The following is a 14154-nucleotide window of genomic DNA, read 5'->3' as shown; positions in this document are numbered from 1 at the left end:
CTTTGCAAAGTGTAGAAAGCGAAACCGGTTGTTTTGGTAGTAAAATTAAATAGATTGTGAGTAAGTCTAATTTTATTTCTTTTACCTCAAAATCAAAATAATATTGAAAAAGATTATAGTGACATAAATCCAATGAGAAAAAAAATCAATTCGTCCCCAAGTTACATAAATTTGATGATAGTCAGAACAGAGTACAGGACATGATGAACTTAACGGAAGAACCAAAGGCAATAGATTATTTTTTGAAAATGTTTACCGAGGATACAGCCAAATATATAATTGATGAAAGTAACAGGTATGCTATGCAAAAAAATGATAAAAAATGGAAAAATCTTTATTTAGATGAGTTCTTTACCTTTCTTGGATTGACTATGCTTATGTTTAGAAACAAAAAGCTTGAAGTAAAGGAGAATTGGTCAAAAGATCCTCTTTTGTACTCCGCATTTTTTAGCAAAAAAATGTCAAGAGACAGATACTTAAATTATGAAATATTTGCATTTCTCTAACAATAAACATGCAGAAGCTGGAGATCTCTTGTATAAAATAAAGGAAGTTTTGACACAAATAAAACAAAGATTTCAGTCACAATTCTATTACTTTGAAAACCTCATTTTTATTGGGAGTATGATATTATTTAAGGGATGACTCCTTTTTAAACTATACATAAAAACCAAACGCCACGTTGTTCTGGATTTTATTGTTTATGTTGGGAATAAGAAGAATATTCTACCGAAGAAACTATCAAAGGCTTGGGTGCCACAGGAAATGTTGTGGCTCAGCTTATGAAACCATATCTAAACAAAGGCCACTCACTGTTTACTGACAATTTTTATAGCAGTCTAATCTTGTCATTCAAGAAGGCTTCACATGCCTTCTTTGCAAGAAAAATTGAAAAAATGTGAAGTAGATTGGAGAAATTCTGACATTTGCATGGTATTTAAATGGAAAGACAGAAGAGATGTTATGTTGATAACAACAATGCATGAAAATAAAATGATTGTTCTTGACAAAATTGATCCTACTACTAAAGAACCAGTAAGGAAACCAGATTGTGTTATTGAGTTCAATAAACAAATGAGGTTAGTCAACTGCTCTGACATGATGATTAGTAGCATTGATTGCATGAGGAAGACCACAAAATGGTACAAAAAAAATATTTTTTTACACAGTAGATATCTGTGTACTAAATGCCCACGCTATGTTCTTGACAAACCAGACTATGCCAATGACGCTTGCCAAATTTCAACTGAGTCTTATACATCAGATTTTTAGAAGCTAAGTTTTTGTTTTTCAGTCATTATTTACATACATTATAGCTTTTTTTAATTTCAGATATGAATATCAAGTGAAAAATCTCAGATCCATGTCAGCGGTTATATCCAAATTAAAGGAAAAGTATTTTCCTTCATTTGTTTCAGCAACTGAAAGGATAAAAACTGCCTCCAGATGTGTTGTGTGTTTACATACAAAAGAAACGGACAAAAAACGCAAGGTATCGAGATACATGTGTAAAGAATGTGATGTAGGTTTGTGTGTAGCTCCATGTTTCGAGACATACCATACTAAAGAAAACTAAAAAAAATGCAATTTTCTACCAAATAATTAAAAAAAATGTTTTTTTAATGTTTTTCAATAAAAGCTATATATATATATATATATATATATATATATATATATATATATATATATATATATATATATATATATATATATATATATATATATATATATATAACATTCCTTACATTAAAAAATATGTATGTCTTTACTCAATAAACAGTTATTAAACATGTGTTAATTTTTTTATTCTAACCAATATATGTGCCATCCATCCACAATGCACGCTAAAAACTGCCGTCTGTGTGGCGTTGGAAGGGCAAATAGGTGCCGTTCTGAAAGGGTTAATAGACAAATATTTTATTCTGTTGAGGAATATTTGTGTGACTTATAACTGATTTTAAATTTTAATATTTTCTTGTGGATAATTGTACTTTGATATCTATATTTAATTGTTATTTTTTGCTGAATTGTTATAAACCATAGGTAAATCAACATAACTATCTTTATATAACAAATAGTATTTTATTATTTTATTCATTATACAACAAAGATTATTTTATTTATTTGTGTGAATGTTAATAACATTGTACCACTCAGATACAAAAAAAACAAGGTAGAAAATTTTGGTCAAACTTAAAGTATTTCAGTTTTTTTATCCCTATTTTGATGATTTTTTTAGCACACTAAAAATTTATAAATTTTAAAAAGGAAAAGACAGTTAAGATTTGATTTCACATACAGTGTATCTGTGTATCCGCTTCTACGTGTTTCGCCCTACTAGGGCTCTTCAGAGACGGCTATTCAGTCGCTCTGAACGTGAAAATAAATTTTTTCTGTCTTAGGAAGCAACTCTAACATGGCTTCGTATAGACGCAAATAGCGACATCTGATATTAAAATGAATTTGGTTTCGAAAATTATTTACGGATTTTATAAATTTTAATTTAGCAGTGAGTTTTTTAATAAAACTTTGTATTTGACTTATTATAAGGGGTTAATTGAAAGGTGGTTTTTTATCCTAACTTTGAAACATCCTGTTGAATAATTCCATCAGCGGATTTTTGTAAAACCTTGTTTTTCAGTTCCAACCTTGTCTCCTAAGTATTGTTTTTTGTTTCATGTGAAAATATGGATTAGTTCATTTTTAGGAGCGAAATGACTGCCACCCACAATTTATGACTTTGCCTATTACTATTATCTTTTGTATTAATTTGTAATGACGATGGGGGCTTGGTGACTGATATTGAAGAAATGTCATAGACATCCCGGAAGCAATGTATTTAAATAATAATTAAAAGCAACATGATCTTGGTTTTAATGAACAATGATAACAATAACAAAATGTAACTTAAACAACTTGTAACAACTTAAATGTAACTTAAACCAAGTACACAAATAAATAAAACTCATAAAACAATACTTCGTATAGCCTACCCTATCCTCTATAACTGCCTGTACACATCGCCTCATGCTATCTATGATTTTGTGATTATCATCTTGCTGGATGTTTTGCCATTCCTCTTCTAGAGCCAAGCGAAGTTCGGTAATTGAGGCCGGTGCGACTTCGCGACCTCTAATATTTCTACCACACATATTCCAAACATGCTCTATTGGGTTCAGATGTGGCGAACATGCTGGTCAGTTCATTTTATTAATACCAACTTCCTCTAAATATTGCATGACACACATTGCAGAATGGGGTCGCGCATTATCTTGCATTAACAGAAAATCATTGCCGATATATTGAGAAAAGGGTACTATGTGATTCGCTAAAATTTTTTGAACATACAGGTGTGCAGTCAACGAACCCTCAATAAATTTTATTTATTTATTTAATACACGGGATAACCCCATTAACAGTTTAAATTACAATAAGTATACAATATCGCAGTTAGGATTCAAAACTTGAAATAACTTATAATAAAAAATCAATATTAAGTATAACAAGAACAAAATTCAACAATCCCAATAAACAAATATACATATCACAAAGCAAGAGATCTTTTTAACTGAGTTAAAGTTATATTGAAAATATCAAAATCGCAATAATTTAATAGCCCCATGTATCTTTCCAATGGGTTGTGAATACCATAGGTTGTTCTGTGGAAAGGAATTTTGAAAACATTGTGGTACCCTAGAGCTTGATGGGGAACATTAAAGTTAATCTGGCTTAACAGGTTTGGACAATCAATAAATCCATGTATGATCTTATATATAAATATAGCTCCTGACATGTCATGACGGTTCTTGAGTGAGGGTAAAGATAATTGTTGTTCAATAGGGAAATAATCATGATTTACAATAGTAGTGTGGACATAGTAAGCACAGTATCTCAAAAATTTATGCTGGCTCTTTCTATGGTATCAATATTGTTCTGAAAATAGGGTGACCAAATAACTGAACAGTATTCCAAAATAGTTCTAACTAAGCAACAGTACACTAATCTTGTGAAATAATGGAGAAATACTTGCAATTCCTAGTAACGAAACCAAGAAGTTTAGATGCCTTTATCGAAATAGAGTTTATGTGGTCACAGAAAGTAAGCTTCTCATCGAAAATAACACCCAAATCCCAAATAGAAGAGACATAATTCAGTGGCTGATTATTAATAGTATAGCTTGTTCCAATTCTATTGACTTTACGAGAAAAACTTATAAAACAACATTTTTTACATTTAAATGGAGTTTGTTCTGATTGCACCAATTTTGTAGTCTAAGTCATCTTGTAGCAAGGCTTGATCTTTTAAACTGTCTATAACTTTCCAAATTTTCAAGTCATCTGCCAACATTAGACATTTGCTATTTAGGAAACAGGAAGTGATGTCGTTAACGAAGATATTAAAAAGAAGTGGAGAAGTGTGGCCTCCTTGAGGAACTCCAGATGTTACTGTGGTACTGTCAGATAGATGACAACCTATCTTGACCCTTTGACTTCTCCCAGATGTAGAGTTTTTAATCCATTCAACAAACCTGCCATGAAAGCCTACATTAACTAATTTGCCCAAAAGTATTTGGTGGATCTACACAATCAAATGCTTTGAAAAAATCTGTGTATATTGCATCTACCTGTTTACGGCCTTCCATATGATATAATATATCAGATTGATAACAAACTAAATTTGTTGCATTTGTTTTTATGCTATGAAAACCATGTTGTGATTGAGATATTAAGCCTTTACATAACCAAGAAAGTTGCTTTGCTATAAGACTGTCGAAGAGCTTAGGGATTGCAGATTGTATACAAATGCAACGATAATTTTCAATATTGTCTTTCTGACCATTTTTAAATATAGGAACAACATAACTTTCTTTTCATGAAGAAGGTAACACAGAGGTTTCCAAAGATCTATTAAACACTATAACAAATGGTATTACAAGGGTACAGACACACTTTTTTAATAAAAAATTAGGTACACCATCTGGACCAGCAGTAAGCTGATTGGCAGCTCGTTTATGCCATTAAAAATATCAGTGATGGTAATCTTAGAAGGACAAATATTTGTACTTAATTTGCTATTTAATGGATGGATAGGTATGTAAAAGTTGTTATTTGGTGAATACACAGTTTGGAAGAAGTTCATAAATAAATTAGCTATGTCTTGACCATTTGTTGCAGATTGGACTTGATAAAATAAGGAGTTAGGCAGGTTATGACTAGACCGATCATCATTGATGTACTTCCAAAATGATTTTGGATCATTTCTTAGGCCAGTATATATACCTTTAATATAGTTGCTGAAGCAAATTTCAGACAGTTGTTTACATTCAGCTCTTAGGTGGGAAAATCTAATATAGTTATCATCAGTACGATGATTAACATAAATATAGTGAGCATATTTTTTCTCCAGAGTCAGTCTTCTAAGATCAGCAGAGAACCACTTGGGAAAATTTGAAGTTCTATATTTCTTCAATGGCAGAAAGTAAGCAAATTTTTTAGCAACTTCAACATCATTAACCATACATACATATTAATGCTCACACTGAATAAATACCAATTCAGTGTGCACCTCTCGGGATATTCTTGCCCATACCATCACCGAACCCCCTCCATGGCTAACACCGGACTGAAAAGACACTCCACAAATCTTTCTCCAGTTCGATGCAATACTCGTTCTCTTTCATCTGATGAGTGAAGACAGTATCTCGACTCATCCGTAAAAAGAACATTACTCCATTGTCCTAAATTCCAATGTAAATGTTCTCTGGAAAATTGTTGTCTAGCCACTCTGTGCCGAGGGAGTAATTTGCGCCCAGTTGCTAGTCTGCAACTTTGCAAACCAAATTCATGTAATCTTCGACAAACTGTAAATACACTTACATTATTGCCTTGAACCTCTTGAAGCTGATTTCTTGTTTGCACCGCTGTTAAATGACAATCCCGCAAAGTGTTGACTCATATAAAACAATCACCTAAAGTGGTAGTTTTGCGCTTCCGGCCACTTCCCGCTTGTTTGTTCCAGTTCTTATAAATGTTCCACTACCCTTTGGATGGTGTAGTGATGAGTGTTTAGTACTCTAGCCACATATTCATAATTTTACCCTTCTTCAACCAGAACAAGAGCTTTCACACAATCTTTGACACTAAAAACCATGATCAATCATAGGTAAATAAAATGATGATAAGTCACCAAAGCCACCTATATATAGCCATCTAAATAAATCCAAAATAAGCATAATTAAAAAAGTCCTAAATTGTGGGTGGCAAATTCATTTGGCTCTAAAAAATGAACCAAGGCATATTTTGACATGAAACAAAAAACACAATGCTTAGGAGACATTGTTGCAACTAAAAATTAAGGTTTTACAAAAATTTGCAAACGGAATTATTCCACAGAATGTTTCAAAGTTAGGATAATAAAACCATGTTTTAATTAACCCCGTACAATAAGTCAAATGTAAAATTTTATCAAAAAACTGACTATACCAAATTAAAATTTATAAGTGTGCTAAAAAAATCAAAATAGGGCTAAAAATAAAAAAATTGAAATACTTTGAATTTGACCAAAATTTTCAGTTGTGTTTTTTTTGCATCTAAGTGTATTATATATTATTAAGTATATTACTTATTAAAATCATGTAGAAGCTTACCTGGCTCATCTAGAAGGCTGACTGACTGTTCATATGGTTCGGTCTTAAAATGTAGAGGTGAAGATTCAGGTGTTGCAATAGGAACAGGTTGAGGAGGGGCTATGGGTTCAACTTTCGTAACAGGGGGAGGTAAGGGTTGGGTATCACTAGTTGAAGCACTCAGTCTTTGTCTCTTCACAGAAGGGGATGATATTGGAGCAGGAGGGGGTTGTTGTTTCTTTGGTCTAGGTAGAGAAACTGGCTTGTAATCTTCTACATGTGGAGTACGTTTTTCAACAGGAACTTCCACAACGTCATTATCAGTTGAGCCCTGAAAATCAAGATATCTTAAATTTGAATCTGATAAAATGATTAATTAGTTTGGTTTATGTTCCAATTATTTATGGTGAGGATCAGAATTACGTCCACAGAAAATACATCATAGAAAATCAGTAACTGTTTCATCATGTCCAACTTTTTTTAATAGTTACTTAATTACTTAAGGAATTAAGCATCTTGCAATATATAAATTACATTTGTTTTCAATTGAGACTAACTAGTTTCATCCAAGTTTACATGTATAATGACAATAATATATGTAGTTTGCATCATTTTTAATTAGTGAATGTTACAATATAGTTTTGAAACTACTTTAAAGTGTTTCATTAAATATTATTTTAAATAAGAATCATCCTAGCCAATAGAACATACTTTGCTATGAGACTGATATTTAAATTATGAGAAATAGATCAAAGAACTAGGATACGAATCCACAAGACCATAATCCAACCAATAGCATAGAATAGATAACAATCAGAATGCCCACTCTAAGCTGCCGTCTTTGAAGTTTGTCAGCAAACGATCGCCATATTTTAAACGGAAACATAGACTTGAATTGAGAAATTTGTGAGAAATTGCCAGATTGCAACAGATGTCTTTTTAACTTTATTATTATACGGACATTTTACTATTTACTTTTAAAAACGTTTTAAAACTATTTACTTTTTCTTTTTTTGGTAATTGTTAAGTATTAGTTTTTAAATATCTTATTACTTGTAATATAAATTTCAACACTGCCAAACACCAATATTTCATTCTGTTAAACCCATTTGAGGCTATCTTCACTGCGACAAAATGTGAAAAACGTCTGATATGTACATTGGGATTGTTGAATTTTGTTCTTGTTATATTTTTGTTTTTTTTTTTAGTATGTAAGATTTTTAGTCTCATTTTTTAAACTTTTTAATACTGATTTTATATTATAAGTAATTCCAAGTTTTGAATCTGAACTGTGATATTGTATATTGTAATTTAAACTGTTAATGGGGCTATCCTGTGTATTGCATAAATAAAATAAAAATTTAGGATAGAAAACAGGCTTCAGACAGGGAACGGACCTATTAGAAAACTGAGAAATTGGAGGATGATGTGAATAATGATGCAAGAAATCTGCTTGTCACAGTTGATCATGGGGGACAATGTCTATAAAGTTCATTCGTTTAGCAAATTCCCATATGTAAATATGAGCATGTGTTGATATTTGCTGTCTCATTCGTCAAGAGGCTATTAAATATAATTTATTGCCTTAATCCAGACAGATTCTCATGTTACAGATCCAAACTTGCCAGCATGTTTAAATTTAAATTGTATCGTGTTGATTTTCAAGTTAATATATTGTGTTATATTTATGTTATAGTTATTGTTAAGTTATTTACTGGTCGTATTATTTTTTAGAGTTTAGTTTAATTGTGATTTAATGATTAAATTTCAAGAAATTCTTACACTAATAGTTTCAAAAGTAAATATTTAAAAAAAATCATATGATACACATCAGTACGACCCTCTGTTTGGCTTTCACGTGCTTCTGTTGACAATTGGGAATATGTATAGTGAATGAAGTTTAGACGAAAACAAATATAGAGGTTTATTGGAGGAGACCAGGGCTCGAATTGGGCTGTACAGCCATAAGATGGATGGATTTTAAATAATACTGCTACTCCGAATGTTCATGTGTGAAACACTTGTAGACTATACTTATTTCGCGGAAAATAAACCGTGTATTTGACATAGGAGTGTATGTGATAAGATTATGACGTAATCTTGTCACATCCACTAATCCAAACACATGTCAAATAGAAAACACATCAGTTTTATAAAAGTATTACTCCTTAGTTCAGTTCTTAGCTGAATAAATTGATTTAAAAAAAAAGATTAGAATTACAAAAGAAGCAAAACCATGATAATGAATTACTCAATACTGATCCATATAAAAGTGATGGAAACAGTTAATCGCAAAAAGGTATCATAGTAAACCTATTATAGATGCAGGAAATGACCAGAAAAAATTAGGAAAACCGTGATTTTATTATTGCTTATATCACACAAAATAAAAACTTGATGGGATCGTCCGACCCAAGTAGCGCTACTTGGGGCCAAGAAAGTTAACAATAGAAAGAATAATAAAAGAATTTTTCGTTTTAAAAATTAATTTTTCCTATTTTTAATATTCGTAAAAACGTATTTCCTAAATTCTAAATAACATGGCATAAAAATATTTTAAAATTGATGTATGAATTAATGCAAATATTTTAAATTAATGTGAAAATCCATATTATAGCAAAAGACCTTGAAATGCATTTGGTAACCTGCGCACAAATATCGATTGAGGAACAAAACAAACTTGCAAAATATAATGCCGCAATAAACATTAATAATTAGTAGTAAAAATTTACTTACATTTCCATCTCCAGTGAGTCCTTTTATTTGCAAGGCTTCGGCAGTCTTAATGAAGGTAGTTAAATTTTCTTGGCTAACTTGAACTTCCCCTTGGTACATAAATTGTAACAAATCACTTAAAGCTTCGTAACTAACGTCTTTCATAAATACTATGGGGTGTTGACAGGGATTCGACTTAAAAAGTTCTTTAAAATAAGGGCTACAAACAGAAAGTACCATTTTATGGGCCTTTAGACATTTTCCTTGCACGGCAAGCGTCACGTCCACTAAGTCTTCATTCTCTAACAATGAGTTCATTCCCGAACTCATATTCTTGTGGAAGTTGTCCCAACATAATGAGAATTGTTCCGACGACATGGTCGGCTCTGAAATAGATACGATATTCTAAATATATTGTTTACAGCCAAATGGAAAGAAGCCGCTTGACCGACGCCACATCATGGCGGCGTAAAGATGGTTAACAAACTGAAATATCTAAGAAAATATTACACGGAAACGAAACATACCTCTTTAAAAGTGTTCCTCCTATCTATGAAATTATTTGCACACACTTGCGGGAAAAAAGCTATAACTTTTATCTGTATTTTAATAATTTTATACCCCGTTATACACACCCTCGTCACGTATATCTTTAGTTGGCTTTAGAGATTGAAGTAGCCGGATGTTGGTGGCGCTACTGTCAACACCACTACCACTAAAAGGAAGTCAATTGACCAACCCTGAAAAAAAAATTAATCAATAAACTTTAGATAATGACTAAAAACTCGAATTCGTAAAAAAAATTAAATAATTTAAAGAAAGCAAAAAAACATGATTGACAAAGATAAAATTATTGCTAAATAATCTTTGGTTTGCAAAGAATGTTATTAAAAGATCTAGGTTGTTTCAAAACACCTCAAAATAAGTCACAGGGGCCTTAATATAGAAACATCTACTTTATAAATAGAAGTTTATGCCTAAGTAATATTCTAAGGGCCGGTCTTTTTACTTTCGGTTGACTATTTATCCGTACATGGACCCCTGAGATCCGGAGGTTTATCCCATAGATAAAAAGTAGTGTCTTTTCAGTCGCGAATAAACTTATCTGGCAGATAAATGTCAAATATTCCAAAAGGTCAAAATTGTCACTTAAAGGTCCAGACAGAATAAATAACAATCAGAATTCCCATTTTCCGATGCCGCCTCTGAAGCTGAAGTGTGTCAGCACGCGATCGCCATATTTTAAACGGAAACATAGACTCGGATTGAGAAATTTGTGACAAGCTACGACAAAAGCGTAATTTAAATTTTTAGAGAAAAATCTTCTTCTTCTTCAGCGCCTTATTCGGTCCGGATGTTGGCGATCATCAAGGCTATCATGGTTTTGTTGACTGCTCTGCGAAACAGCTCTGCGGAGGTCATCCCAAACCATTGTCGGAGGTTTTTCAACCACGAGATACGACGGCGTCCCGGTCCTCTCCTGCCAAATACTACTCTGCATAACGAGTTGAAGAATTCGATATTTTTCTTCGTTCCGCATCACGTGGCCGAGGTACTCAAGCTTACGTTGTTTTACTAAATTAAGCACTTCTTTTTCTTTTGTCATGCGCTGTAGGACCTCAACGTTGGTGACATGGTCCACATACGATATTTTTGGTATCCTCCTGTAGATCCACATCTCGAAGGCTTCAATTCTCTTTTCTGTGGCTTGTGTCAGTGTCCAGGCTCCAACTCCATAGAGTAACACTGGAAGAATCTATCACCTCACTATCTGCATCTTGGTTCCCAAACTAAGATCACTGCAGCACAGCAAGGATCTCAACTTGTTAAATATAGACCGTGCCATTTCAATTCTGGATCTAATCTCTTGAGCGTAGTCCCATTGTGAGTTGAGGGTAGTTCCGAGGTAAGTGAATCTGTCGACTCTCTGGATCTTTTCGCTACCTGCCATTAGTACCCCGGAATCTAAATTTGCACGGCTGACAATCATGAATTTAGTTTTCTTAATATTAAGGTCTAGTCCGTATGTTACGCTCACAGTTCTCACTTTATCTAGTAAGGCTTGTAGATCATTTAGGCTGGTTGCTAGTAACACAGTGTCATCGGCGTAGCGGATATTATTAATGTATTCACCGTTTACTCGGATTCCCATCTCTAGGTTTATGAGGGCTTCAGTAAAAATTTCCTCAAAATATATATTGAAAAGAGTCGGCGAGAGCACACAGCCTTGCCTTACTCCTCGCATGATCTTCAGAGATTCTTCTTAGAGATTAATAATTTAGTAAATTTGAAATAATTTAATCTATTCTTCAACTAAAAGTAGGACATTAAATATTGAATATTATGTCTATGGTTGAAATGATAAAGCAAAACCTACGATATAAGGTTTTAATCAACATAAATTGTACATATAATGTTAACAAAAACAATAGAAATTAATATGGCAGTGACAGTGACTTCTTTCAAACACTGACAGCATAAAGTTGCCTACAATATTAGAAGTCTACAGCCAAAGCAATACTAAGGAGGTTAATATCACATCATTCTCCCACACTATAATCTTCCAAATACCGTGGTAAATGACGAATTCTTTCAGATCTTCTAGGTAGTGCTGAAGGAGGCGATAAGCTCTGTGCAGAACTCATTGGGGGTTCTTCAAGAAGTAATGAATCTGGTGGAGAGGGAGATGTAGATGTATCTGCCAGGGGCTGCATGTTTTACGTGGTTGTATTGGATGAGGAATCATTAAGACTCGAATGTAACTCATGTGGGTCTTCTACGAACACTGATTCTTGACCTGGTATATCTAGTATTTCCCCTTCACCTCGTCCACACGGAGCCAGATGACGATTAGACACTGTGGTCTCCCGTCCGTCTTTCAGTTTAACAAAAGAGTATTCAGGATTTGCCTCTATTACCTCCACTTCCTCTACGATAGGCTGGTACTTGTTCTTCCGATCGAACCTTTTCATCAAGACATGCCCAGATTCTGCTAGCCATGACGGTATTGTATTCCCATTTGGAGATCGACGTGTGTGCACGAACATCCTTTCATGCGGCGTACAGTTAGTTGCGGTACACAACAGTGAACGAATGGAATGCAGCACGACAGGTAGGTATTGTTTCCAATTCTCAATAGGTGCTTCATGTGATTCACAGGCCAGTTGAATAGCTTTCCAGACAGTAAAATTCAACTTCTCCACTTGACCATTTCCTTGAGGATTATAAGCAGTAGTTCTACTTGTTGCGATTCCTCTGGCGTTGAGAAACTCTTTGATTTCAGCTGACAGAAATTGAGCCCCCCTATCCGAAAGAATGTATGCAGGCATTCCAAACATCATGAATAAGTTATTTAAATTCTTGATTACTGTTTTGGCACTAATGTCACTGCATGGGAAAGCAAATGGGAATCTGGAATACTCATCTATTACCGTAAGAATATAATGATTATTGGTATTCGAAGGCACTGGTCCTTTAAAGTCAATACTAAGGCGTTCGAAGGGAGATGTGGCTTTTATAAGCTTTGGAAAAAGCCCCTCATTCTGAAAGTATCTCGGCTTAATTTTAGCACATACCCCACAGTCACGAGTCATAGTCTTGACTTCATTGAGAGAGAAAGGCAAATTCTTTGATTTTATCCAATGAAACATACGTGTTACCCCTGGATGACAAAGTGCAGTGTGAAGTGACTTGAGTTTTGATGCACCTGCCGCCGTGGTAGTAGCACAAGAGCAGATGCGCGATAAAGCATCCGCTGCTTGGTTGTCTTTTCCTGGTCGATACACAATGTCATATTTATAAGGTGCCAATTCAAGTCGCCATCTTTGTATTTTCTCATTTTTAATCTTGCTGGAATGCTTCGTGTTGAACATAAATGTTACAGACTTTTGATCAGTAATGATTGTGAAAGGCTTTCCTATAAGAAAATGGCGCCACTTCTTTAGAGATTCAACAATAGCATATGCTTCTTTCTCCACAGCAGAATGGTTCAGCTCACTAGAGTTAAGTGATCTTGAAAAGAAAGCAACGGGTCTGGAATCCTGACTCAAGGTAGCAGCAATTGAGTGTTCTGAAGCATAAGTTTCAACAACAAATGGCATATTTTCGTTGATAGCGTGAACAGATGACTTTGCAACTATAGATTTTAGATTTTCAAAACAAGATAAAGCATCTTCGTTCAATGGAAAATTGTTGACATGAGCTAATGTGTGGACCCTTTCGGAAAATTTGGGAATCCATTTTGAATAATGGGCAAACATACCTAATACCCTTCTGAGAGATGCAGTGTCATTCGGTGGAGGCATTTTTAATAAGGGTTGTAGTCTACTAGCATCGGGCTTTATGACATGGTTTGGTCCTATAGTATAACCAAGTAAGTTTATTACTGTTTGATTGAATTTGCTCTTGGTTTTGTTTAGTGTCAAGCTATATTTGTCTGTGGCCTTCAGAAAGTTCTCAAGATTTTTGTCATGTTCTACCTTCGTCTTACCACAAAGAGTTATATCATCAAGATAGGCATATGTCCCTTCAAGATTTTCTGTGCGTATGAGCCAGTCGATTGTTCTTTGGAAACTGGCTGCACCATTGGTAACACCAAACGGAATGCGACAAAATTGGTACAGTTTCCCAGCGGCTTCAAAAGCTGTGTACATCTTTTCATGTGGAAGTATTGGAACCTGATGGTATGCACTTTGGAAATCTATTGCACTAAAGACAGTGAATTGTGATACATTGGAAACCATTTCCTCGAAATTTGGCAGTGGATAGGCATCAAGTTGAGTGAATCGATTAATTGTTTGAGAATAATCAATGAC

General features: G+C 33.8%; 1 protein-coding gene across 50 annotated transcripts in view; it reads right to left on the bottom strand.

Moving 5' to 3' along the window:
• LOC140445580 (uncharacterized) overlaps nt 1-10038 on the bottom strand; it is a 538348-nt gene extending 528310 nt beyond the window's left edge. For 28 of the 50 annotated variants that reach the window (XM_072537720.1, XM_072537719.1, XM_072537725.1 and 25 more), the window contains exons 1-3: nt 9868-10033; nt 9362-9726; nt 6647-6956 (exon numbers count right to left, since the gene is read on the bottom strand). In XM_072537720.1, coding sequence (XP_072393821.1) covers nt 6647-6956; nt 9362-9718 — 667 coding nt within the window. In that variant the 5' untranslated portion in view covers nt 9719-9726; nt 9868-10033. Of the gene's footprint in view, nt 1-6646; nt 6957-9361; nt 9727-9867 lie in introns of all 50 variants that reach the window. The other 22 variants (XM_072537718.1, XM_072537711.1, XM_072537712.1 and 19 more) reach the window with 5 other exon arrangements.
• Between the last annotated feature and the right edge of the window lie 4116 nt (nt 10039-14154).

The sequence above is a fragment of the Diabrotica undecimpunctata genome, chromosome 7, assembly GCF_040954645.1.
Source record: "Diabrotica undecimpunctata isolate CICGRU chromosome 7, icDiaUnde3, whole genome shotgun sequence".
Taxonomy (NCBI): Eukaryota; Metazoa; Arthropoda; class Insecta; order Coleoptera; family Chrysomelidae; genus Diabrotica; species Diabrotica undecimpunctata.
Note: the sequence above shows the minus strand (reverse complement) of the source record. Positions and strands in the feature narration are given on the sequence as shown.